At 59.0% G+C, this 24,394-nt stretch overlaps 9 protein-coding genes and 1 non-coding gene across 10 annotated transcripts; 4 read left to right on the top strand and 6 right to left on the bottom strand.

The window, feature by feature from the left end:
- Positions 1 to 102: 102 nt before the first annotated feature.
- On the bottom strand, positions 103 to 1,423 carry PHB1 (prohibitin-1; the record flags this gene model as incomplete). Its single annotated transcript, XM_028623644.1, has 8 exons — positions 103 to 194; positions 275 to 495; positions 542 to 552; positions 619 to 790; positions 840 to 919; positions 966 to 1,163; positions 1,226 to 1,329; positions 1,390 to 1,423. 8 exons carry the CDS (start codon positions 1,421 to 1,423, stop codon positions 103 to 105), a joined length of 912 nt encoding a protein of 303 aa, XP_028475618.1.
- A 239-nt stretch (positions 1,424 to 1,662) lies between these two features.
- On the bottom strand, positions 1,663 to 5,176 carry EHS24_008326 (uncharacterized protein; the record flags this gene model as incomplete). The annotated part of the gene is made up of 7 exons (XM_028623643.1): positions 1,663 to 2,339; positions 2,381 to 2,906; positions 2,994 to 3,246; positions 3,291 to 3,494; positions 3,530 to 4,089; positions 4,134 to 4,783; positions 4,837 to 5,176. The coding sequence occupies 7 exons, from the start codon at positions 5,174 to 5,176 to the stop codon at positions 1,663 to 1,665; spliced, it is 3,210 nt and encodes a 1,069-aa protein (XP_028475617.1).
- Positions 5,177 to 5,548: 372 nt separating this feature from the next.
- On the top strand, positions 5,549 to 7,021 carry EHS24_008325 (uncharacterized protein; the record flags this gene model as incomplete). Its single annotated transcript, XM_028623642.1, has 2 exons — positions 5,549 to 6,265; positions 6,305 to 7,021. The coding sequence occupies 2 exons, from the start codon at positions 5,549 to 5,551 to the stop codon at positions 7,019 to 7,021; spliced, it is 1,434 nt and encodes a 477-aa protein (XP_028475616.1).
- A 1,364-nt stretch (positions 7,022 to 8,385) lies between these two features.
- Positions 8,386 to 10,971, bottom strand: EHS24_008324 (uncharacterized protein; the record flags this gene model as incomplete). The annotated part of the gene is made up of 3 exons (XM_028623641.1): positions 8,386 to 10,390; positions 10,449 to 10,552; positions 10,612 to 10,971. The coding sequence occupies 3 exons, from the start codon at positions 10,969 to 10,971 to the stop codon at positions 8,386 to 8,388; spliced, it is 2,469 nt and encodes an 822-aa protein (XP_028475615.1).
- Positions 10,972 to 13,016: 2,045 nt separating this feature from the next.
- SBP1 (single stranded nucleic acid binding protein) lies at positions 13,017 to 14,059 on the bottom strand (the record flags this gene model as incomplete). The annotated part of the gene is made up of 6 exons (XM_028623640.1): positions 13,017 to 13,071; positions 13,123 to 13,270; positions 13,351 to 13,479; positions 13,637 to 13,788; positions 13,870 to 13,976; positions 14,033 to 14,059. The coding sequence occupies 6 exons, from the start codon at positions 14,057 to 14,059 to the stop codon at positions 13,017 to 13,019; spliced, it is 618 nt and encodes a 205-aa protein (XP_028475614.1).
- Positions 14,060 to 14,628: 569 nt separating this feature from the next.
- EMP24 (p24 complex component) lies at positions 14,629 to 15,489 on the top strand (the record flags this gene model as incomplete). Its single annotated transcript, XM_028623639.1, has 5 exons — positions 14,629 to 14,751; positions 14,805 to 14,867; positions 14,929 to 15,068; positions 15,169 to 15,328; positions 15,379 to 15,489. 5 exons carry the CDS (start codon positions 14,629 to 14,631, stop codon positions 15,487 to 15,489), a joined length of 597 nt encoding a protein of 198 aa, XP_028475613.1.
- Positions 15,490 to 15,727: 238 nt separating this feature from the next.
- Positions 15,728 to 16,794, bottom strand: RRP4 (exosome non-catalytic core subunit rrp4; the record flags this gene model as incomplete). Its single annotated transcript, XM_028623638.1, has 3 exons — positions 15,728 to 16,219; positions 16,277 to 16,571; positions 16,610 to 16,794. 3 exons carry the CDS (start codon positions 16,792 to 16,794, stop codon positions 15,728 to 15,730), a joined length of 972 nt encoding a protein of 323 aa, XP_028475612.1.
- Positions 16,795 to 16,982: 188 nt separating this feature from the next.
- On the top strand, positions 16,983 to 18,851 carry EHS24_008320 (uncharacterized protein; the record flags this gene model as incomplete). Its single annotated transcript, XM_028623637.1, has 10 exons — positions 16,983 to 17,032; positions 17,079 to 17,119; positions 17,171 to 17,256; positions 17,320 to 17,435; positions 17,473 to 17,567; positions 17,900 to 17,913; positions 17,963 to 17,980; positions 18,024 to 18,032; positions 18,069 to 18,475; positions 18,515 to 18,851. 10 exons carry the CDS (start codon positions 16,983 to 16,985, stop codon positions 18,849 to 18,851), a joined length of 1,173 nt encoding a protein of 390 aa, XP_028475611.1.
- A 2,060-nt stretch (positions 18,852 to 20,911) lies between these two features.
- EHS24_008319 (uncharacterized protein) lies at positions 20,912 to 22,897 on the top strand (the record flags this gene model as incomplete). The annotated part of the gene is made up of 1 exon (XM_028623636.1): positions 20,912 to 22,897. The coding sequence occupies one exon, from the start codon at positions 20,912 to 20,914 to the stop codon at positions 22,895 to 22,897; it is 1,986 nt and encodes a 661-aa protein (XP_028475610.1).
- Positions 22,898 to 24,043: 1,146 nt separating this feature from the next.
- EHS24_008318 lies at positions 24,044 to 24,152 on the bottom strand. Its single transcript has one exon. It is a non-coding gene; the product is annotated as a tRNA-Glu (tRNA).
- Positions 24,153 to 24,394: the final 242 nt, after the last annotated feature.

Here is a 24,394-nt window from a genome sequence, read left to right as displayed (position 1 = left end):
TCTGCCGCTGCACCCACTGGCCACTGCGTCCACCACACCCAACAACCAAAGATAGAATGGGGATGTTCATACATTGCTTCTGCTGATGACATGTCTCTACGCCTAGACCGACTTTGCGGGAGGAACCTGGAGAAGGAGGTTGCCGCCCGAGGCGGGCACGTACGAGACGTTCCGGGACTGCGAGAGCGAGCCGGCTTAGAAAGAGGAAGAGGAACAGCGTCAGCAGCTGCAAACTGTTTTCTTCTGGCACACAAAACCCCCAACTCAAACTCACCAATCTCGCGCGCAGTCTCGATCTTGCGGAACTGGACAAAGGCGTCACCGGCCTTGGCGAGGGCGGCGGAGATGGTCGAGGCGGCCTCGGCCTCACCCTCGGCGCGGATGACGGCGGCCTGGCGCTCCTGCTCGGCCTTTTCGACCACAAACTTGGCGCGCTCGGCGTCCTGCTGGGCAATCTGCTTCTGCTCAACGGCGGTGGTGAACTCCTTGCCGAAGCTGCAATGTTAGTAGTAGGTAACAGTGAACACATCCGCACACCTACGTCATGTGGGTCTGGGCAAAGTCAGCTTACGGTATTTTCGTGGATTGCGGATTGCGTAGCTGTCTGCCTGCACTCACGATAGAAACGTCCTCGAGAACAAGGTTGAACTCCTTTGCACGGTTGAGGAGGTCGTCGCGGATACGTGCCGACACAATCTCACGGTTGGTAATGAGCTCCGAGGCGTCAAACTGGGCCACAGTGGCCTTGAGCACCTCGTTACCGATCGAGGGCAGGACACGCTCGTCGTAGCTGTACTGCGTGAGCTCTGGAACACGAGGTTACCACTTTCTTAGCTCACTCAAGGCCGAGGTTCTGGTAAATCTCGGACAGGTGGTTGACGTCCGGGCGCGACATGACACGGAGGGTCAGCGAGACCATCTGCATGTCTGGAGGGTTAGCTTCAAGTTCAGCACCCGTAACCCACCCTTCGAGCCGGTGGTGGTCGAGATGTTCTGCCGTAGTCAGTACACTGCGCAACATGTACACGCTGTGGCCAAAGAGGAAGACATGGAGGCCACAGAGCTGCAAAAGGAGGGGTACGCACGCGAGGCTTGATGCGGACATCGTACAGGATGGCCTTTTGCAGCCAGGGGACGAGGAAGTGGGTGCCCTCGCCAGAAGCCTAGCACGGCATGTCAGCTGGGAGCCCGCATATGGAATAGGACAGCTTTGAATGGGACATACGTTGGGCTGCACACCGGAGAAACGGTCGAACATGACCGCACGGTAGCCGCCGGGAACGTCATACATCGACGCATCGATGAGCGCGCCGGCAATGGCGACGGGGACTGGCGGGGAGCGTCAGCACAACATGTTGCGGGTTCTACCGGAAACGCCAAAGAACCCACCGATGAGACGAGACAGGTTCTGGGCAAAGGCCATGGTGTATGTTGTTGTTGGGTGGGTGGTGGGAGAGTCGACGAACGTCACCGAAGCTCAATGTGCTTGCGAGGGCGAAAGAGAAACCGGCCGGCTGCAGGCTGACGTTCGCTCGGCCTGGAAGAGCGGAAGTATAAATCGCGGACATTAAACTCCGTCATTTCGGTCACCCTTACAACTGCTGCAAACAAACGCAAACGATGCAATGCATGTGGGATGGGATTGTGTGCGAGGGCTACAGTCTACAAGAGCTGTCTGGAGGACAGGGAGCTGAGCTGTTGGACCGACTTGAGTCTCTGCACGAGGGCAACCACCTCGCCTGCCTGGCCACGAACCACTTCGTCCACATCCGTGGCCGCCACATAGCCCAGGACGTTGGCAGCGCGGTCGAGAACGGGCGTTTGCAGAGTGACAGTGCACCGGGCGTGAGACTGCCGAGTCTGAAGCTGGGAACTGCTGTTGGGGAGACGAAGCTTGAACTCGTCGCTCGCAGGAGGTTGCTCGGGGCTAGCAGCCTCGATGAGGGAGGCGGTCAAGAGGCCGAGGAACACGACGGCAGCGCGACGCAGTGCCGGGTGCTTGCTGTCCTGTGCGGTCGGCTCTTCGTCGACGATCCGAGGCGTCTGCTCCTTGGCAACTTCTTCTTCGGGCTCATCGTCGTCCACGAGCACAATCTTGGGCCTGGCGGGGGCCACAGGCTCTTCTTCCTTGACTGCCTCTGGGCGGAAGGGCGAGGACACCACGCTCTCGATTTGAACGAGGTCAATCGCCGCACTGGTAAGCTCGTTGGCCCACGGGAGAAGGGCGAGGTGGTCCACCTCGGCACAGGTGGACAGGAGTGACAGTGACGACGTCCTCAGGATCGTGGGGAGGCTGGTGTCGGGGAACATTGACAACAGTGCCGGCACGACGAACTCGGCTGGATACAGTCAGCTAAGCACGGCCATAATTAGCTCTCACCATTGGCAACAAATGCCTTGCCAGCGCTGCGGATAACCATGCCCAGAGCTTCGCCGATACGGAGCCGCTTGTCGAGGTTGTCAAGCTCGACGTTGCCCGTGCGGTACATGCGCACCAGTGTGCGGAAGATGTCCTTGCCCAGGGCGTCGGCCATGGCGGCAAGACCCTTAACGGCGTTGAGGTAGATGTAACTGTCCTTGTCTTGGATGCTACCCATGTACACCTCCATGATGCCCGGCGTGAGGGCAGGCTCGTACTCCTTTGAGAGGACCAAGTCGCGCAAGAGGACGAGACCGTGTGCGCGAACGGGCAGGATCGGGTCCTGCACCAGCGTGAGAGCCCGGCGATATGTGGCAACAGCGTGTGAGACCTGGCCATCCTCGGATGTGAGGGAGGCCGAGCGACGGACGAGAAGGACAAGGAGCGCCTCACGGGCCAGCTGGCGAACATTGGTCGGTCCAGCGCTGGAGAGCGTCTCCAGGTGGTCGTTAATAGGATGGAGAATCGCAGTGGTCGTGTGGTTGAGCTTGTCGTTGGCTATTTGTCAGCTGCGGTTACCTCCATATAGCTCACCTTCCAAAGACGCCAGTAGGAGCGAGATGGCCGTCTCCACCATGCCCATTTTCTCAATTCCCTCGGGAGTGAGCTCAGGAAGTGGCTCGTCGATGTTGATATCCTCGTCCACCTCTTCTACAAGCTTCATTGACGCAACGCCGTCCGCTAGCGAATGCTTCTTGGCGGCTATGGTCTGGACTTCGTCGTTGAGCACTCCCTCCACAAAGTTGAGCACATGGTCCGGGTTGGATAGTAACTTTTCGCCGAGAGTCTCCATCATGGCGAGCGTGAGGCGCAGAAAGAGGAGAGAGCTGGCTGTTAGCTGATGCTACAAGTTCCGTGCCAGAAAACTAACCTCAAAGGGTCCTGGTCTGCTGCATTGGCTCGCACACGCCACTCGTCAAGAACCTTGAGGAAGACCTCGCTTGAAATCTCTGGCTGATCAAAGTCCTTGAGGAGCTGCGAAAGAGTAGGCGGATCGGGGGAGAGGTCGAACTGGTCCAGCATCGCTTCATCGTCTTCCATCGTCGCGGAGATCTCCTGGTGCTCGACCATGGGACTGCTGTCAGCTGTTGCCACGACAGCACGACTCACTAGTCGTTGACAAGCTCGACGCCGTCGGCCCCCTTGCGCCACTGGACTTGCAGGCCCTCTGGGGAAGCAGGCCACCCCTTACCACCCGTAACGACCGACCAAATACCCTCCACCCCTTCGTCTTTTGGCACCACCTTGCCCCAGCTGGTAAGCAGAAGCCTGGCGTCGTCCACCAGGCCAGGGGCAGACTCGCTGCGTTTCTCAATGGACTTTGCCTGGATTTTTGGCGTCAAAGAAGCGTACAGCGCAAAGAGAGGCAGGATGATAGGGCGGACGACAAAGTCGACAAAGAGCGGGGAAGGCGGGGCGTGCAAGACAAGGAGGGCCATGGTGCGGGCGGCAGCCGACACGGCGCTTGCTGGGACAACGACGCCCTGGGCTGGGTTGACGGGAAGCCACAATGGGTGCAGCCTGCCATTTAGCCACTCGACAGCCAGACTCGATGTGGACCATAGGTGGTGGATGACATAAGCGGCGGCGTGGGTGTACACGATGGGGTGGTTTCCAGATTCTGGCGCTACAAGGTCCATGAGAGTGTTCAGGAGACCCGGGATGTACATCTGTAGGTGTGTCAGCAAACCGAACCAGTACGTTGCAGACACACCTGTTCTGGTACGTTCTTGGGCACTCGTGCAAGCAGCTCGGCAACCTGGTCAAGCTTCTGTCCCTCTACCGCTTCGGGGCCAGCCATGTTGCCAGCCTCACCAAAGACGTTCTCCATGACCGCCTTGACGCCACCGCTGCGCTGGACTTGCGCGCTCATGAGGGTGCTGACGGCACCGGCGACGTATCCTGGCCAGATAATCTGGCTTCGAGTAGGAGTTGTCTTGCCTGCCTTCTTGCTGGCTTGCACAATCTTGAGTGACGTACCCAGCGACGCCATTGCCTGAGTGGGCGACAGACTGTTGAGAGAGCTGATGAGCTGCTGTCGGAGAGCGGCGTACGTCTCTGGTCGAGCTGTCGGCGTCCATGCCAACGTCACAGCGGCGAGAATGAGCAGTGGAAGGTGAGCCGCAACGACCGTCTGGGTGATGGTAGTTGGTGGAATGGGATTGCGCTCGCTGCTTGTTGCGGCTGGGAGAGGGGTCTCAATGAGGCCGACGAGGGAAGACAGCGCCGACAGGAGAGAAGGGTCAACAGGAGCTCGTTGGCGGAGTCCACCAATGTACGCTGTGATCAATGGCAACACGCCAGATGCCATGGAGTGAGACAGCAGCAAACGAACAAGACGCAGGTCGGCAGTGCCGAGGAGAACTGAGAGCCGTCAGTGCCCGCAACAGCGAGACGCGACCTAGCACCACACATACAGTCCTTCTCGTTGAGGCCCTCCCTCAAGTTGACTGGCCAGAATTCCTTGGACAGCCACCATTGCAGCGCGACGACAAGGTCGATGCTGCGCTTGCCCACAACAAGTACGAGTTCGTCACGACGCTTCTTGACTCTGGCAGGGTTGCTGCTGTCGTCGTCGAGGGCGATGACGTCTAGCTCATCGTCTTCATTCCATGCGGGCTTGTCTCTCCAAGACACATGCTGTGCAGAGTGGCGGAGACGTTCTAGCAAGAGAGGCGGAGCTGATGGTAACGGGGCTGGCGGCTGCAGCAGCGTGTAGCCGGTGTCCAGAATGTCGCGGATGGAGGTGTCGGCCATCTGCGACATGGGAGAGAGGGTGAATACAAACGTCAAAGATAATCATGTCACGCCGATTAACCCAGTCAGACAGCCCTCAGCAGTTGGAATAGCCTAGAAACATTAGGCATCCTTAATAAGCCTGATTAATGGGCTTTCTTATTTAATTGAGTCCCCCCACTAAACCCCAATCCGCGGGCTTTCCGGTCCTCCGGCCGTTTTGTAGCCGAACGGCCCTCGCCGGCCTCTGGCCTCTGGCCTCTGTGTCACTTGCTCGTGTTCCCTATACCTATATTCCCTATCCCCATCGACCTCATAACCGCCCAGTTGCGCATCATTGTCGCTCCAAACGCTCTTCCAACGTGGGGGACACTGGCAATCTCACACCCAGCAATGTCGACAGGACACCGCAGCAACCGCCAAGGCGCACCAGCGTCCTCCTCACCAGCGCTGCCCGACCAGTATGAGGTCCTCTACAACTCGGCCGTCCAGTCGTTTGTCCGCCGCGACCATGTCAAGACCCAGGCCACGCTCGCAAGGCTTCTGGCGCTCACACGATCGCTCCCGCGCGACACCCAGCCGTGGTACGACCTGACCCCCAGCACCGATGCCAACGCCGCGGCCCACAAGACGAGCGATGAGTGGGTGACAAAGACGCTCAAGCTCGCCATGTCCGCCAACGCGTCCATGTACTCGGACCCGCCCCGCAAAAACGACCAGATGCAGCATCTCCTCCCACCGGCCCCGCCCACTGCCATGCTGGAGCACATTCGCGACCTCTGCGTGTCGACGTACGGTGCTCCTCTCCTCCCGCCCCAACTCGTCTCGACGTTCCTCCTCGCCGCACTGAAACTGCGTCCATCCGAGCCGGCACTCACGTTTGCCCACAACCTGGCCGAAAACTGGCTTGCCGATCTGCCTGACGAATTCATCCTCGGCATCGCAAGCGAATCTCGCGGCGCCAATCGCAAGCGCGTGGAAGTCGCGCGCGAGGGTTATCTCAAGGTGGTGGAGCTGTTTGTGGGCGAGGTCCTGGGTCGTGAGGGAGAGTGGGAGATGGCGCGTGGTCTCCTCGAGGGTGACATGGTCATGGGTTCAAAGAAGAAGGAGGTGAGCTATTAGGCCCGTGATGTCGTAGCTAACATACAGGCTCTTTATCGTCACCTCCGCCAGCTCCAGACGCGTCCTGTCTCGCAGCCCCAGTCTCCGGCCAACTCTGGCATCCTGCCCACTGCCGCGAGCGACGACAGCGTCCCTCCAACGCCTACTCACAAGGGCAAGCGGTCACGACTCAGTTCAACCTCTTCCTCGTCGAGCGAGGCCACCGCTCGTCCAGCCGGCGTGACGTTTGGCGACGACCGCCTCGGCGCCCTGCGCAGCGTCAGCGGCAACGCAAAGGGCAAAGCTAGGGAGGCCCAGTCCGAAGGCGGCGACTCGACCGTCCACGCCCCGCAGAGCGAGGCGTCCACTGCCATGCCTCTCCCGAGCAAGATCTACGTCCGTCCCTCGGGCTCCGGGTCCAACGGCGAGGGTGACGCCGGCCCCAGCCGCAACCGCCCGCGCAACTCTGTCCTGCGCTCGACTCTGGCCTTCCTCCCTGCTCCCCTCGCCGTCCGCCTCGAGGAGCTGTGGCGGTCTGGCTGGCTCTCGTCCGTCCTCGTCCCCCTGCCCATTATCGTCGTGCTCCTCCTGATCGCCCACCGCCGCCAGCAGGCGCGCAACAGGGGAGCGGTGACGACAGTCCGTGACCGTCTGCGCCGCGCGCGCATGCAAGGGCTGGGGCCGTGGATTATGCTCTGGGTCAAGTGGTGGATGGACAAGGTGGCAGGTATTTGGAAGTTGGGTACAACTATCACGTATATGTAAGGAGAGAAGCAGGAAGATGAACAGGTATCTATTGTCTAGGTTTTGTGGCTATGCAGACGCAAGGGTTTTGCATAAACTAGTGGTGGAGACGGCACGAGTCTGCAGCGATCCAGCGAGATGCTCCCCATCCCCGCTGTTGTGCGGCGAACCCAACAGGCCGAGGCTCTCGTCGGGGTCTTGCATCTCTGCGAACATGTAGACCAGGCCGTTAAGCTTCAAGGCAGGCACCCACGCATGGCCGTGCCGCACGGTCAAATGCGCCAAGATATGATCGCACTTGCGCACTGAGAGCTTGGATAAGCAGAGGGCGTGTTGTGGCACCACATCTGAACATGTGAACACCGCATCTGAACACGTGACTTAATGTAAATATTACGTAACATACAATACGTCCGTCTGAATTCAACCAACCAACCATGTCACTTTATAAACGCTCGAGTGCCTGATGTAAGAAAAGAGAGCCTCAGATGTCGATGCTAGCACTGCTGCAGACAGTACCAGCGAGGTAACGAGGGTATGAGGTATAGAGTGAAAGAAAAACGGAGATGCATGGCATACTAGCGGTAGATCATCTTATATAGGTAGCGCTTGGGGGACTGCTGACATCATACGGTGGAAGCAATCTGGTCACGTGTTTCTAACACCTGATGCTCTCGAGGATACTTAGTCGCCCTGGTGCGAGGGTAGGAGTCGCGGAAAACGCTGGCCCCCTCAAAAAGTGTTGGTCACGGCGCCCCGGGTTCGATTCCCCCGGTCCGCCAAAATTAGTGTCCGCCACTTTTTGTCACTTGCACGGTTTTGTAATAATCACCACGTCCAGCGGCCAAGGAGGTATTAATCGTATCAATGGTACGTGCCCCAGACGTCCCATGCACTTCGGCCACCAAGTGTGCAAGTGGCCAAGTGGCGGGGCCAGGAATCCGGTGGCATCCGGCCCACCGCCGACGAACGACGGAAGCGGCGGCACCCTCGGCCACCAACGCCCAGATCAATGTCTTCCATCGCAAAAGACCTCATGCCACACACTCCCAAAATGCCACACACTCCCAAAACGCCATGCCAGTCTTGATTCATGCCACTACAAACCATGCCCATCATGCACATGACTATGACCGATGCTCGCCTCAATCGTTGACTCAAATCTCTCACACACACTTGGCTGTGGGGGTCTCTTTTCGCGCTCTCACTTCTCGTCCCTTCTTTCTGGTCTCTCTCGTCGCCGGTGACAATCAAAGGGAATTCTAATTATGCCTAGGGGGATCAACGACGCGTCCTCGGCCCCCCGCCTCTGTCCGCTTCTCCTGCCTGCCTGCCTGCCTCTCTCTCTCTCTCGCTCGCTCTCTACTGCGGCCCACATTTCGGCCCTATCCCGCACCCCAAATCCTGACGACACCGTCGGCGCCGGCGCTGGCTACGATGGGCAGTTCTGGGTGCGATGCCACGCAAGTGACGCCCTCGTCGGACCGCTTGCGGTGGCCAGACAGGTCCTGGAGGGATGTCTTGCGCTGGAGGTCCCAGAGACGCACGGAGCAGTCGACGCTAGCGCTCAGGATGCACATGGGCGACAGGGGGGACAGGGCGAGGCTTGTGATCGGTGCCGGGTGGGCGAGGAGGGGCGGAGTGGTGGCCGCAGGGTTCGAGGTGTCAAAGAAGCGCAGCTTGCCCTCCTCGTCACCAGTGACGATGAGGGGCAGAGTAGGGTGCGAGAGGACCGCGTTGACCTGCGCACCGACCTGGCCGTACGACTGGACTTCAGAGCCGGCAGCGACGGAGAAGGCCTTGACGAGGCCGTTGGAGAGGCCGATGAGGACACGGCCAAAGTCGTGGTTGTCGACCGAAAGACAGGTGGGGACGACACCGTCGCCAAAGTCCGAGAAGCTTGCTTGCAGCGACCAGCGGCCGTCACGGTCTTCCCAGACCTTGGCAGTACCGTCCGCGGAAACAGAGACAAGCTGTGACTCTACGGCGTTGGCGCGCTTCGGGCTGTTGTTCGATGCCGGGCGCGTGGGCAACAGGACAAGGTCCCACACGACGTCGGTATGGCCCTCGAGGGTCTGGATGGCACTGGTGGGGTCAAAGGGGGCGTATGGGTCCTGGTCGCGAGCGGGTACGCGCCAGAGTCGAATGGTCGAGTCCATGGATGCCGAGAAGACAACACCTAGCGGGGCCGAGATGGTCACCGCGGTTACAGCTGCAGTGTGCCCGCGGAAAGTCGCCACGGGCTCGAGCTCAGTGGAGGCATGTGGCTTAGAAGACAAGACAGCGGGAGTGTCGAGTGCCCACACCTTGACGGTACAGTCGTCGCCGGCGGAGGCGAGCATGAGCTCGGGGGCGCTGGACACTGCCACCCCGCGGACAATGTCGAGGTGACTCTTGAGGGTGCGGCGCGTGGTCCATACACGGTCAGACGATCCGTCCGCTTCCTCCTGCTTCATATCATCCTCCACGAGTGTCAAGCCGGCAAGTTGCTCCTCGTCACCACCAGCGCCGCGAGGAGGCCATGGGACATTGACTGCTGCCTCGTGGGCTGCCCTCAACTCTTCACGCCATGCTGCCTTGCTCTCTGGTCGGTAGACTGCTGTCAAGGGCTGGCGCGGAGCAGCGCCGTCCAAGTCCTGCGCAGCCTCAACTGCATCGGCACTGTCGGCGCTGTCGGCACCTTCGGGCAAGTCAACAGTACGCTGTGCTGGAGAGGAGGGTGGGGCGTCCGCTGGCACAGGTGCTGCTGGGGTAGCGGGAGTAGGAGCTTCAATGGGAGCAGCAGCAGTCAGGTCTTCTCCGTTAGGAAAACTGCTAACAACGCTGCTCGTTTGCGAAGGTTGTGGGGGGTCGTTGGTAGGTTGGGTGCTGGCAGCAGGGGCCGCAGCCGCCGCTTCCTTGGCGGCCTCCTGTTCTTTCAAAGAAGGGACGGCCTGCTCGGGAAGGGACTTGAGGGGACGATCAGAGGATGGCTGTGGGTCACCACCGTTGGAGGACGCGTCGTCGACAGAAACGGGGGCTCGAGGGGGCAGTGGATTGAGGGCACCGGGGGAAGTAAGGTACGTGATTTCCTGCAGACATTGCTTGAGGTACTCGCGGCTACGAGCACGAGCCTTTGGATCACGAGGCAGGCCGCTCAGGTGCTTCCATGCTGTCGTGTCGGGGGCTGGGCGGTGCGCGATTGAGGATGTCTTGGTAACAGCGTGGGTACCATTGGGCTTTGACGCCCGGTCTGCAATGTCGTCCCCACCTTCGCTGCTGCCACTGCCCTCCTTATCCGTGTCGTGCCCCGACTTCTCCTCATCCTTGAGGGTCGCGAGACGCGAAGGAGGAACAGCGATAGCCGACGTCGAAGCTGAACGGCCTACTCCTGCAGAGGACGACTTTGTCCTAATATGGGAGTCAGCACGTGCAATGTATGACACAACCTCGGAGTCCAGGAACCTACCTCTCCTGGCGAAGCGCAAACTCGAGCATCTTGACACGACGCAGCAAGTCGACCTTGAGGTTCTCGGCCGACCGACGCTGCCCCTCGAGCAGTGCAATGCGCGCCTAAAACATCCGTCAGCACCCTCTTCCCATCTTTGACGTCGGCATTCTTCTGTGCGTACCCTCATCTCGGCGCGCTCAATCTCCCACTCGTTACGGTCGCGCTCCCACCGCCGCCATTCGCTTTGAAGGTAATGCAGGACGTTGGCGAGGTTCATCTCGGGTGCAGCGCCTGCCGAGTTGGACTGGCCATCGGAAGCAGTAGGAGGGCCACCGTTCCCGCCCATTTGCTGCTGCATGCCCATCTGTTGCTGCTGTCCTCCTTGCTGCTGCTGCTGCTGTTGTTGCTGCATGCCGCCCATCTGGCCGTTATGCAACGGTCCGCCGAGAGGCGAAGGGTTACCACCCCCGGGCCCTGCATAGAGGGGCGGAGGGTATCCCGATGTATAGTCGCGACGCTGGTTGAGAGACTGGCGCATCATGTTGACCGGGTGTGATGGGTCAGACCTTGGTCAGGTCAGGGGCAAACTCGAGTCTTCTCGAGAACGTGTCCAAGTGGTGTTTGGCACACTGCTAGTCGCGTCGCCCGCGCGCGTCGGAAGGCAGGGGAGCAAGAGTTGCTAACGTGTGATGGAAACCGTGTGGTACGGTCTAGAGACGCGCAACTGGTGTCGCGGACGTGGACAAGGGAGTGGGCCGAGAGTGGCCCAGGTGGGGAGGGTCGTGCGACCGACCGAGTTGCTGTTTCGTGTTCGTGCCGGCGCAAATGGTCGGGGATCGTGACGACAAAGGATGCGTGAATGCAACGGAAGCGATGGGGTGTGGGGAGTGGGATACGTTGCCCTGCTGGGGGTGGGTTGTGGAGGACAGGACGCGTGTGGTGTCGCCGTCCGTTGATGTGTCGATGCTGACGGGAGGAGAAAGGTGGTGTATGGATGGAGGGGAGAGGTTGTGCGCGCGCCGTATACTCTGAGCGTCATCGCCGCCCACAGCGTTTGGAAGCTTAGAGCCTGTGCGCCAGTGTCTCGTCCTCTGCGCCAGCGCCAGAGCCGGCCAGCCAGCCAGCGCTGCCCGCGCGCTGGACGGTGAACCCAGAAGCTGCCGCTCCCCGCCTCTCTCTCGGCGTTACCGTGTTACCCCGCCAGAGTGGCGAGGCACCAGACGCGTTGTGACCGTCTGGTCCCATATAAGGTTCCGCTCCTGCCACTCATATGACGAATTCAGTAATGAAGACCGACCATAGTGCATCAACACAGCGTACATTGTATTGATCCTAGCATGTACAGTAGATAGTGAGGATAAGGGACAGAGACCCAAGGAAGAATGTCACGACATGGTCCACAAGCATTTGCTTTGGTAACGCTTGGGACGCGACCATACGATGGGTGGGCCCAAACTGTGACGTCACGTGATCACGGAAATGGTAATCTACTCATTAGAAATTGCGGATTAGGAATGCGCTTCGTTGTCGCAGAGTCGTTGCAGGGCCAAACTGGGACTCACCACTGGCTGCAGGCTCCACATGCTTGTCGACAAACCGTAACATGTACACGTTGCTCTGCATAGTTCCTAGTTCACTGATCACTGGATCACGGACGGTCTGTATCTTGGTGACACTTGGCAGAAACAACGACGACCCCGGTACGGCGGCGCTAAAACACAAAAGGACCGTACAAGCCAATCGGCAGCATCGCCTAAAGACCTGCGGAAACGTATTAAGACGGCGAGGCCAACCCGCTGCATCACCCTGGTGTGTTTCTTACCAGATTCGACCAGACTTTAGTTTTGGGAACCGCCAGTGGCCAGTGAGCGCTGGTCGTCGTGGCATACTGCAGCGTATGAGAAGCCTATGCTGTCGATACCGTGCTCCCATGCACTCGAGTTCACCCAATATCCAGGACGCTGGATACGCGGTGGTGCTGCTTGTTACCCCAAGTTGACGGGCGTTCTTCAAACATTCTTTGACACGCCACGCAGTGCTCACTCAAACAGACTTTTGTTGTCTGTGCCAATACCCCAGATGTCCAGACCCATGTACATCACATGGACCCCCAAGACAGACCTCGGTCCATAGGCTACACTACATGCAATCGTCCACCACCCAAGCATTCAAGCTGGCGTTGCTCGCGAGGACGTGACGTCATGACGCTGCCGTAAAAAGTCGAATCTTGTCCACAAGTTCTGTCACATTGGTTGTGGACGACCACAACGACTTGTGAATGGTGTTGTCGCATGGTCGCTGCAGGTCTAGCTCTTACAGGAGAACGGAAATTGTAGGAAGGGGCGTGTCGAGATCCGGGCAATCTCGATATCTGATACGGCGCACCTCTTGCTAGATCTGCACGCGTGCATCCTGGCGTCTTGCTTGTGTCTCCCACTTCCAGAGATGAGCGCAGCCATACCTCTCTCACCGGTCCCCATAGAATGTAGCAGGAATGCATACTCCACACGAACACGACACGAATAACGCATACGGCGAGTTTACATCATCTCATGATAGTTATAGCCCCGAACATGCGTTGTCACTCTACTCGGCCTTCTTCTCCTCAGCCTCGGGCTTGGCCTCCTCCTCGGCGGGCTTACTGCGAGAGATGTCAGTTCTGCGTATGACGCTGTCCAGGTCTCGTACTCACGCCTCCTCCTTGGCCTCCTCCTTGGCCTCCTCCTTGGCCTCCTCCTCGTCGACGTCGGTCGAGGTGACGTCCTCAGCGGGCTTGTCACCCTTGAGCTTCTCGTTGGCCTCCTGGGCGTCCTCGAACGCCTTCTTGAAGAGACCGGCGTCTGTAAGGTTGTCAGTTTACCGTTCCACAGCGGCATTCGACACTCTGGGAGTGTTTGAACCCCTAATCGCCTGCACTCACTCTCCGAGTTGGCGAAGCGGATGGCGAGGGTCTCAGCCGAGGCGGTGCCCTCAGCAAAGTCGGCGGTGACGTTCCAGACCCACGAGCGGTCAGAGCCGACGTTGGGCGAGAGGGTCATGTCCTTGGAGACTGTGTGGGGTTAGTGTCTGTTTGTGCGGTTTGCGTGTATTTGTGGGGCACAACTCTTCGCCCCAACGGGTGGCGGCAGTCGCACCGGCTCGTGTTTTCCAAGAATAATTACAGCACCATTGACTGCTACCGCCACTGTCATCCACCGTAGACTCACCGATGTGGTTGGCGCAGACCTTGAGAGTCTTATCCCGGCGCATGACGAGACGGACCTTGCCGGTGTCCTTGGCGGCGAGGAGACGAACGTCACCGGTACCACGCTCCTTCCACTCGGTGTCCTCCTTGTGGAAACGGAAGAGCTTGGCGCGCCTGTCATGTCAGCAAGGAAAAGGGAAATGGGAGGAAAAGGTAGGAATCTACCCATCGCGTCCATCAGCATCTCCAACCTACATCTTGAAGAGGACGTCCTCGTTCTCCTCGTGGGTCGAAGCGGCGACGGTCTCGGTGAGGCGGATCACGGGCTCGAACTGGGGGTCGTGCGACTCCTCGGTGGCCTCCTGCACAAGCTCGTCAGTGTCTGCTCGCTACCTTGCGCAGTGTGCGCGCCACCCACGACGGGCTTGGGCTCGGTGTCAGCCATGGTGGTGATCTGTGCGGGGTCAGCTCGAAGATTCAGGTTGGGTCATTCCAGGAGGCACGCCCAAAGTTGGTCACTTTGGAAAGAGGCCCACAGGCGACACATGATTGATACGTACTGAGTGTGGGATTGGTGGGGGTGTAGGGGAGAGCGAGGGAATAGACAAGGTGGTCGTCTAGTGAGTGAGGATGGAGAGAAGAGGGTGTAGCTGCTGGTCGACGCACCGACTTCCATAGTTGGAACTCTCTGGCAGACTTGCGGCGAACACGCGTTTGATGGCGTTTAGCTTGCCTAATGTCTATTAGGCGCGGCACTAAAATGAAATGCCTTTTTAAAATAGGCCTGTCCGTCGCGTGCCACGTCTGTGCTTTGGCTGCTCCAATGCTTCCGGTGCGGGGCATATGCCTGCTCGTCATGAACAGACTGCGAGAGCTGGTGGACACGGCGAACAACGCGACACATTCTCATAAAACACACCAGCAAACCACCAGGAGCCGAGCACGACCACAACACCTCGCTCGTTCTCTTTCTTCCTCACGACCCCTTTACGACCCTTCTCTCCATCACCAGCCATGCGCTACTGGGCCGTTGTCGCGGCCGTGCTCGCGCTCTTTGCGCCAGTGTTCGCCCACAGGATAGACGTCGCGCCGCGCTCCAAGCAGTGCTTCTTTGAGAACCTCCAGACCGATGACAGGGTGAGTCTCATGCTGCTGAAGTGGCCGAGAGGAACATGACTGACCCCTTTCAGATGACTGTCTCGTACGAGGTCGGCGGCGCGTCGCACAATGGCCCCCTTGAGATTGACTTCTATGTGCGTACTCGCAACACACGCCCGGGTGGACCTTGTCACTGTACCGGACGCTGACCGACAGGTTCAATCGCCCAGCGGAAACCAGATTTACAGCTCAAACCGCGAGTCGCAGGGCTCGTTCTCAACGGCTGCCGCTTCGCCCGGCCGCTACACTTACTGCTTCAACAACCACGGTAGCCCGACCTCGGCCAAGACCGTCAGGTGAGCCTCATGCCGTAGGCGGAGCAGCTAGCTAGCATCTTGAACCGAGTTGCTGTCTCCTCCGTCCTGCCTTGGCGTGCATGTGTCCTAACGTACCCAGCTTCAACGTCCACGGCATCCTCTTCCTTGGCGACGACGAGCCCATTGCCCCCGTCGAGGTGGAGATCCGCGAGCTCTCTAACCGCATCCAGATGGTCAAGGATGAGCAGGCTTACCTTGTCGTTCGCGAGCGTGTGCATAGGAATACCTGCGAGTCGACCGTGAGTACAACTACACGTGTCACGGGCCTGTAGCTGACATAATATCTTAGAACTCGCGTGTCAAGTGGTGGGGTGTGGCTCAGATTATCATTCTCCTGTCCATCTGCGGGTGGAACGTCCACTACCTCAAGAGCTGGTTCGAGGTGAAGCGTGTGCTGTAGAACGTGCCCATATGTAGCATGCATGAGTAGCAAATGGCAGCAGGGAAGATCATCAGAAGCACCGCTAAGAGCCACCGACGAGATCCACCGACGGTCACGCGCCACGTACAGGTGGCGGTGGGGAGGTGGCCGCTGTCCAAACCATGACGCACTGCAACAACTCCTTAGCTCTTACTGCCCAATGCATGCTGTAGTCTCGTGGTACAAGAAAAGTCTATCACACCCGTCCGTCTGGCCGTTACTCGCTGAGTGCAAGTTCGCGCACCATCCTCTCGCCGTCAGCGGCCGCAAGAGGCACACCGGGGACGAGAGCCTGGTCACGGAGCCACTGGTATCCCTCGGCAATCAGAGTGTCTGCAAGGGGGACACCATGCGCTGCAAACGCCTTGATAACGTTGGCGACGTCGATGATCGCCTGGCGAGACTCGGGGTCAATCTCGTCGTTGTCATTGCGGTACACGCCCTCGGCGTCAAAGCCCTCTCCGCCTTCGCGATCGTCTTGGCGCGTGCCGAGCGAGACCCACACGTAACCGTTCAAGCCGAGGATAACGTCGACACCGACGGGACCGGCGGGGGGAGGAAGGTGGTAGAAGTGGCTCTTGAGGCGGCGGACGAGGCGGGGAGGCAGCTCGAGGAGCAGACCGTTACGCAGCTTGCCGTACTTGAGCGAACGGGTGTGCAGCGACATGGCTCCGTCCTGGAAGAATGCCTGGACCTCGGCAACAAGGAGCTGCAACACTGTCAGCTGGCATCCCAGAAAGCAAGAAGTCCGTCAAAACAAACTCACGTCGCCCTCGGCAAGGAACTCGCGCATCTTGAGCGCATCCGACTCAACCTTACGACGCTGCACGCCGCCGGGGAGGTTGACGGACGAGAGCATGAGGACAGCGTCCTGGCGCGCATTGGCTTCCACACGCCAGCGCTGAGCTCCAACCTCGACAATACGGCCAATCACCAAGTCGCCAACTTCGGGGGTGTATCGCGACTGCAAGGCCTTGACCGAGATGAGCTTGTTGACGCGCTCGAGCGTGCCCGCCACGGCCGACACGACGTTATCGTCCTCGACGTAGGTTCCGTGACCACTTTCATGTCAGCTCATTTCAAAAAGTATCAAGCTTACCGCATGTACTCCTTTGAGCTGGTGATGACCTCTCCAGGCGAAACGATTGTCCTGCGCGCACCAAGCGAGGTGCCCTCGCCGAGGTCGTCGCCGTCCACATCCATCGCGTCCATGCGGACAGGCGCCTCCGGGGAGCTGCCGCGCTCAAAGGTCGGTGCTGGGGGTATCCGCGCGATCGTGAACATGGTAGTGAAGAGTGGAGGTATGGTTGTTGGAGACGCTTTGAATCGGGTTCTGACACTGAAATCCATCCAAAAGAGTACACGGAATCAAATCGCCCCCACTTGCTGACGTTGGGTGGCAAATGCAGCGCCTTGACGACCCTCCACTCTTGTGCTCGTCTTGTCTCCATCTCCCACTCCCGACACCGACCATGACGGACGAAAAGCCCAAGGATCTCCTCGCCCTCGTATGGGTACACGGGTAAGTTCGATGTCGCTTTCTTCACGTACATGAGCTCATGCCACAGTTTCAAAGGCAACGACGTGACTTTTGAAGGCTTCCCAGACCGTACGCTGTCGTCTGCCTTGCCTGGTCGACCTTCGCAACTGACAGACACAGGCGTTGTCCGCATTTTGGAACAGACACACCCGAACCTCCGCGTAGAATCTCACGTGTTCCCTGCGTACGAGACCCGTGGCGAGCTTGTGCGTCCGATATAGCCCTGCTGGGGAACGCTGGGCAGCCAGACAACTAACAGCGATGTACAGAACCAGGCAACCGAGAACTTTGTCGAATGGCTCGCGACCAAGGTCGTGGTCATGGAGAACAATGCGGGGAACGGACGAGGCGCAGGTAGCGCCAAGGTCGTGCTCATGGGTCACTCGTGGGTTCAACGTATCCATGTGGTGCTGACCCGGCAGGATGGGCGGCTTGCTTATTGCCGACGCGACGCAACGGATCGCTGCTAGTACACGGGAAGGAGACCCGCTATGGCCCAAGGTGGTGGCTACTGTTGGTGAGTTCTTTTCCTTTCCTTCTCTTCTGTGTCGGGCGCGAAATCAACGTGGCGAGTGGACGCGTCCGGTTGTCCATCACAGGCACTGAGAGGAGGCCGTGAGGATATCCAGGGCGTACACCGCGCTGGTAGTTGATCTGCTCTGCTGCGTCTGTCTGTACTTCTTCACTCCGCTTGAAGGACCGGCAGATTAGTAAGGGCTGTACGTCACATACCTGTCAATTGCAGAACGAGCAGTGGGAGAGGGCGTACCTCAGCATATAGCACGCGCTGGGTCTCGCCTTGTCGCCGTGTTCCCAAGCCAGGCATGTTGAATCATTACTGACGCTCAGCTTTCGACACCCCGGTGAGCATACTGATATAGGTCCTGTACATCAACTGACACCGTGGCGTAGTATCTCGGGTTGCATCCTGTAAGCTTTCCGTTGCTTTCTTCTCCATTAAGCTAACGCCCAGCACGTCTTCGTAAGATAAGCAGACGCAGTGATGATCTAACGCCAGAAACACCAGCTGTCCGAAGCTGCGGGCTATGTTGACACGGCACGTGTTATTGGATCCAACCTGGCAATGCTGTCACCCTTGGCGATCGGCTTTGGTTTCGGCAAGGCCAAGCAGGCCGAAGCCGAGAAGGAGGAGCAGGGCAAACGCGCACCGGCGGCCCAGACCGCCGAGACGTCAACATCGTCGTGGTGGAAGACACCAAAGGCTGCCGCCGGCCTCGGTGCGCTGGCCCTTGGCGCTGCTGCTGCTGGAACAGCCTACTACCGTCGCGACGACCTGGCGACAGGCTGGAAATGGGGCTTTGACCACATGACGTTTGTCAAGAACCTGTGGGACACGGAAGGCATGAAGAGGCGAATGGAGGGCATTGAGACCATGAGGCAGAGCCACAACGTGACATTTGCAAAGTAAGCTGACAAATGGGAGTGCGGTAGCTAACACCACAGCTTCTTCACCCTCATCCCTCCGGCCGGCACGCAAACGAAGCGGACGTTCGCCATTCTGCCACCGAAATCGGACCCCTTGATTTCGCGGTGGCTCCCGGCCAAGAACACTGTCGCCAAGGACGAAATCTCGGCCCACATGGGCATGTTCAACCCCCGCGAAAACGATGGGTTCTACGACCTGGGACTTGCTGTGGTTGGCATGGTCGCCGACAGGATCGAGCAGGAAGGCGTAGAGCGTGGAGTAGCGCCGGAGGCCGACACAGAGGCACTGGTGCCCTATACCCCGGCGGCGGATGCGGCTGAGAAAGTCCCTGTTGTTAACGACTTGTTAGATTGATTAGAAGAGATGGCAGCTTGTAACTTGACCTCTTGACACAGTGAGCCGCGTGTTCGACTGGGTGAGTAAGTGCAACAGCACTGACAGCAATGTTTAAGAGGTAGCGTGTTGGCGTGACGCCAAAGGCCTATCCGACCGTCCACGCCGAGGTACACAGGTCCGCCCGCCGGCCGTCTAGCTCACTGACTGGGTCTGTGCTGTGACTGTGGCTGTTGGACCTTGGGCGGCGCCATTCGGGACCTGGTGCATCGTGTTGTTCTGGGCTTGAAGTACGCAGTCCTCCGCAACCGGAACAGAGCTCTGTTCAATCAAGTAGACTTGGGATCTCGTATTGCAGGACAAACAGCACGACAGCTGGAGCAAGCAATCGGCTGTCGCAGTGGTCGGGGAAACGGTTGTCTCGGCGGTGCCGACGGAGTGCGATAGGAGTATGAAGCCGGTCTCTGATCTCTGAAGCGGGGTTAAGTGGAGACGGACTTTGCAACGACCGCGCAGCAACCGCAGCGGGCGTGACTGACAGTGTGGCTTGCATTCAGACTGCACACTGGGGCCACTGTGAATGGTGGCGCCGCGGTGTGGCGAACAGAATAGAATATGAATCGTCAACGATCAACAGGGGTCAGCATATGTCAGGTCGCAGGTATGTCCTGGTGCCCCCAGGATGGCGGTATTGGAGCGGGACGCGCAGTTGCAGAAGGACTGTACTGTACACCGTGCAACATGGCGCCCAGGACAGAACAGACGTGGCGCTTGGACACACGTCACATTGTCTTTTCCGCTCACCACTCTCGGCCTGTCGCCACTCAGGCCACTCAGGACAAACAAGGGCACGCCGAACGGTGACACACTCTGAGACATGAGCAGCGTTGCGAGTCAGCCGCGGTCACAAACTCCACCATATGATGGCTTAGGAGGCATGCGGGCCCCGCATCTCTGCCAGAATCCGACACAGGCGTTTGGAGGTTGTTCACCGCCCGACATGCTCAGATTGTCGCACGGTACGCGTCGCGATTTAGGTTATTCCAGGCTATAGATTTGCGTTGTGCGCATGGCCGCATGGCCGGCAGACGTCGGGATGCGCTAGAGAGTGTTCTAGGGGGACCTGGTGAAGGCGGACGCCTGGAGAGGAACGTGTGGTTGTGGGTGGGGGGACGCCGCCCAGCCAAAGGCACTCATGGAGTAGCACCCTCGCCCTCGCAAAGCAATTGGGACTGCAACCTGGACATGGCCTGTCAAGGAGAGCAATCGTGGCAGTGATAATCATTCCGCTATAGCGTGAGATCTGTAACAGGAAGGTGATTCAATGTTACTCCACGCTATCGCATAGGTGGCTCTCACACGTGCAGGCCAGATCAAATGCCCACCTAACACCAGATTGAAGGAGCAACAACAAAAAAAAAAGACGGCATCGACTCCTGTGGTCATTGAAAGCGCCACCGATTCATTAGCACCAAAGCCACTCTCCAGAGATGACGGATACCCTGTTGCTCCGCACCACGAGCGATGGCATACCCCGCGATCCCGCAGATCGACAGAAACCTCGTGCAGGTGGACTGGAGGGACACGACGACAGGTCGCGACACATATGCTTACACAACCTCTGGCCTGTCCCGGAGGCCCGCGGAGCACAGGGCAGTAAAAGCCACCTGCTAGCTGCTGGCCTGCTGGCATGTGCCACCGGCAGGACACACTACGATCACATGAATGCCTCCGGTGTACGCTAGCCTGATCAGACAGAGGGTGACACTCAAGACACCCATGCACCCAAGAGACATGCCAAGGTCCAGGTCGCCTGTTATCGATCCCTTTGACGGCCTCACGGGGGGGCGCGCGGCGCCGCGGCAACTGTGGAACACACATTCAGCGTCCAAAGGAACAGAGGTGCAACCATCTTCCACGGCCAAGCCCGCGCGATACATAAGGCGCGGGTGTGTCGTGTGGCCCGTGGCCACAGACCACTTGCCACAACACCAAAACTTACACGCCTCCATATTGCCTCTGGCATTCAGAGCCCCATCTGCGACGCAAGACCACCAGCCGCCAACTGTCCCCATATGACGATGCCTGGACCGTACATTGACACTCGAGCAGACAGTTCTTTCGACGACTGCCCCGCCGCGTCGTCATCTCGTGGCTACTTCCCCGGCCCAGACGTCTGGGGTGCCCAGACGCCTCGCACCTCTGTGACCGACCTCGTCGCTACCGCCAGTGCTCGATCGATGGCACGCCGCCCCTCTGTGACCAGTACCACGTCGGTGTCGGCGTCAAGTCAAGCAGCGACCCAGTATGGTGCTACTCTCCACCCTTCGGCCGCTCTCGTCAACACCCGTCTCAACCTAAAAGCCTCGCCAGGATTTTCGCCCCTTCCCGAGTCACCGGCGATCCTCCCATCAGCAGAGCGCACCGAAGTGTTGCGTCCAACGTCGGAACGCTGCATGACAAACCTTACGGGTGATCTCTGGCCGGAGATGGTGCCACTGCGCCTAAGTGAACATCGAATGCAGCGCAAGCTCCCTCCGTCCATGACCGAAAGCCTTGAAGCGCTCATGGAGGTTTCGGTCAAGGCTCACAAGACCCTCAGCGCTGTGCCCGAGGATGGGCCTGAAGATGGGCCTCCTCGTCCCCTCCGCTCACCACTCCGCTCCGTACCCATGACCTCTATCGTCTTGGCTCCAGAGGTCGTGGCCCGCCTGCCGGCTCCCAAGCACCGCCGCTCAGCCTCGGGCCCCGCAAAGGACGAAGGTTGCCCACCACCGTCCCGCCCATTCGGTCTTCCTCGCTCAGTCTCCTCGCCGCTCGTCAGCACACCGACTACGCCCATGCGGCGCAAGAACTCGGATTCTTCAGAGTCGAACGCGAGCATCGAAATGCTCCTCACTCCGCCGTCGAGTCTGTGTGTGTTGCCCCAGTCGGTCGCAATGCAGCGCAGCGGGGCGGTCGAGTACGTCGTCTCCCCTCAGGAGGTCAAGCGTGAACGCAAAGCGAAGGTCATCAAGCAGGCTGAGAACTTTGAGCCCAACCGTCCCGTCGACGTTGGGATCCTCCTGAAGGCCTCCGAGCAGAATGTTATGGATCAGAATGGCAAGGCAATCCGCTTTGGCGACCTTGTCAGTGGAACCCGCCGGACCGTGGTTGTCTTTGTCCGCCACTGGCTCTCGTCATTCTGTGCGCAGTACATTCGTGCTCTCATGACCCACTTTGTCCCCGGCAAGGCTGGTGGCCACGCACGAGTGATCGTTATTGGACACGGATCCGTAGCAATGATCCCTGCGTACCGCAACCACTTCCACTGCCCCTTCGAGGTGTATACCGACCCCACTCGCAGGCTCCAAGACCTGCTCGGCCTCCTTCCCCACAGCCTGGGATCGACTTGTCGTGGCGACTACGTGATGAGCAATGCAGTCGTCCGCGCATGCGAGACCCTCCAGCTCGCTGCTCGCCTGCACGGCTTCCGCTCTGGCGACCGTGAGCAGCTCGGTGGCGAGTTTGTCTTCAATGGCAGACTGGAGCTCGTCTACGCCCACCGCATGCGCGGTGCCAGCGACCATGCGTCACTCGCCGACCTCGTCGCCGCCACAATCATTCCCATCTCTGGCCCCCTGTCCCCTTCTGCAAGCAGGTCTTGCATCAGCCTCAGCCTTGGGGCCCTCAGGTCGATGCCCAACGTCAACCACGTTTCCAAGACACTTCGCGAGGAAAACGAGGAAGAGCCGGAGGACGAGGACGAGGCATACCCGCAGCTCGACATGCAGGACGTTGACGAAGACGGCCTCCCATCCCCACTTTCCCGTCCCCGTCCCCGTGTCAAGGTTTCTGCGGCCGAACGTGCGCACTGGGACCTACAGCGCCAGTCGCTCCTGGCGCGCCGTCCCTCCAGGACCCGCGTACCACTCGACCACGACCACATCACCGTCCACATGACGCCAGTGGGCACCGTGCCACCCAAGGAGGACGACTACTTTGGTCTCGACGTCCCCACCACTCCCTCCTCCCCCAGCACTCCTACTCGCGAGCACATCAAACCCTGTGGCGAGCTCCTCCGTTGAAAAGCAGACCTACGGCCCTCCCCGACCCGCGGCGGGCCTTGGTTCTGTATCGCTGAGCGAGATCGCATTTTGACGCCCTTTGTGATCTCCTCCTCGTGCCTCCTCCATCTCTCTCATCTCTCTCATCCTCCTGTAACCTGCCTCTTTTCCGATCGAGTTGTCATTTTTAGTTGAATTCATCCCGCCAATTCTTGCTCTGTCTCCGTGAAATGCACGCTGTTGAAAACATTTTAGCCGCACCGTACAACACACACTAGTACATACACTAATAGCATTGAATTCTCACGACTCGAAATAGAGTCCCCTGAGACGCGTCGTCATGTCGTTCATCGCTAGTATCCACTAGCGTACCGCGGCGCGTGGGCCGGAGACGGAGTCTCGGAGTCTCGGCGCAGGTCTCGGCGCAAGTCTCCGCGAGGCCACGGACAAGAGGCAGCGCCACACTCGATCGTCCCCGGTTTGCTTCTGTCGCAGCTCACACAGCCGGTGTATAGTGCGTACAAGTGCACGTAGCGGACACGAGGTACGATGACAGCGGCCCTGATTGCCCGCTCATGCAGGTTGGTAGATCAGGAAGATAGCATGCCGCGATGCCGACCAGGGGGGCACGTTGACAGGCGAAGACGCGACTGATTTCCGGAGCTTTAGGTCGTCTGGGGGCGGATTTGGAGACCATCAGCAACAACCGACCATTCGTGTTCATGGAGGCCGACCTGAAGGAAACAAGACCTGGGTTTACAGGCTGCGGTAGATCTATGGGTGTGAACGACAGGGAGAGAGCCATTGGGCCAAGGTTAGTAACAACAGGAGTGGAACATGCTCGACAGGCGTGTGGCGGAAGGAGAGAAGTGCGGCAAAACGTGACGGTAGCGTCTTGGTGAGAGGCATCTGCTGGCCAGCTCCAGACTTCAACATAACAGGGCCAGAACAACATGTAACTCGTGTTTTGATATCAGGATGGCTGCAATAGGAGCCGCCGCATGGGGTGCTCCAGTGATCCCGTCAGTATCCTCTGTCGAAAGATCTCTCCCAACCCCGTCAACACTGACCGCCATCGACCAATACCGTCCCCCAATGGCAGGATACACCTAGGGAGGTGTTCAAAAGGTCTCAGACGCAAAAGATAACACCTATGTGGTGCTCTGCTTCTCCGCCAGGGAGTTGAACCCTGCTCTACCGCGATGTTGTCATGATCCAGAGGATCTAGACGCTCTCCAATGAGAGGCGGTTATACTAACCGATATACTAGCGAAGAGGCGATGAACACTGCCTGAGAGGTGGCGAGCAGAGCTGTTGGATGTCTGAGGACAATCTGGTTGTGCTGAGCGAGTGCTCTTAGCTTGGAGATGGCCGGTAAGTCAACAACGGTTATGTGGCGCCCCTCACCTTGTCACCGCTTTCCAGTCGCTTCCTTCTCACATTGCTAGCGGACTCCCGACTCGAATAGGCCTTCTAATACCTGTAGCCCAGCTGCCAGAGTCAAGACATGAGCCATGC

Source organism: Apiotrichum porosum (assembly GCF_003942205.1).
Source record: "Apiotrichum porosum strain DSM 27194 chromosome Unknown scaffold_7, whole genome shotgun sequence".
NCBI classification, from domain to species: Eukaryota; Fungi; Basidiomycota; class Tremellomycetes; order Trichosporonales; family Trichosporonaceae; genus Apiotrichum; species Apiotrichum porosum.
This window is presented reverse-complemented; position numbering and strand designations above follow the sequence as displayed.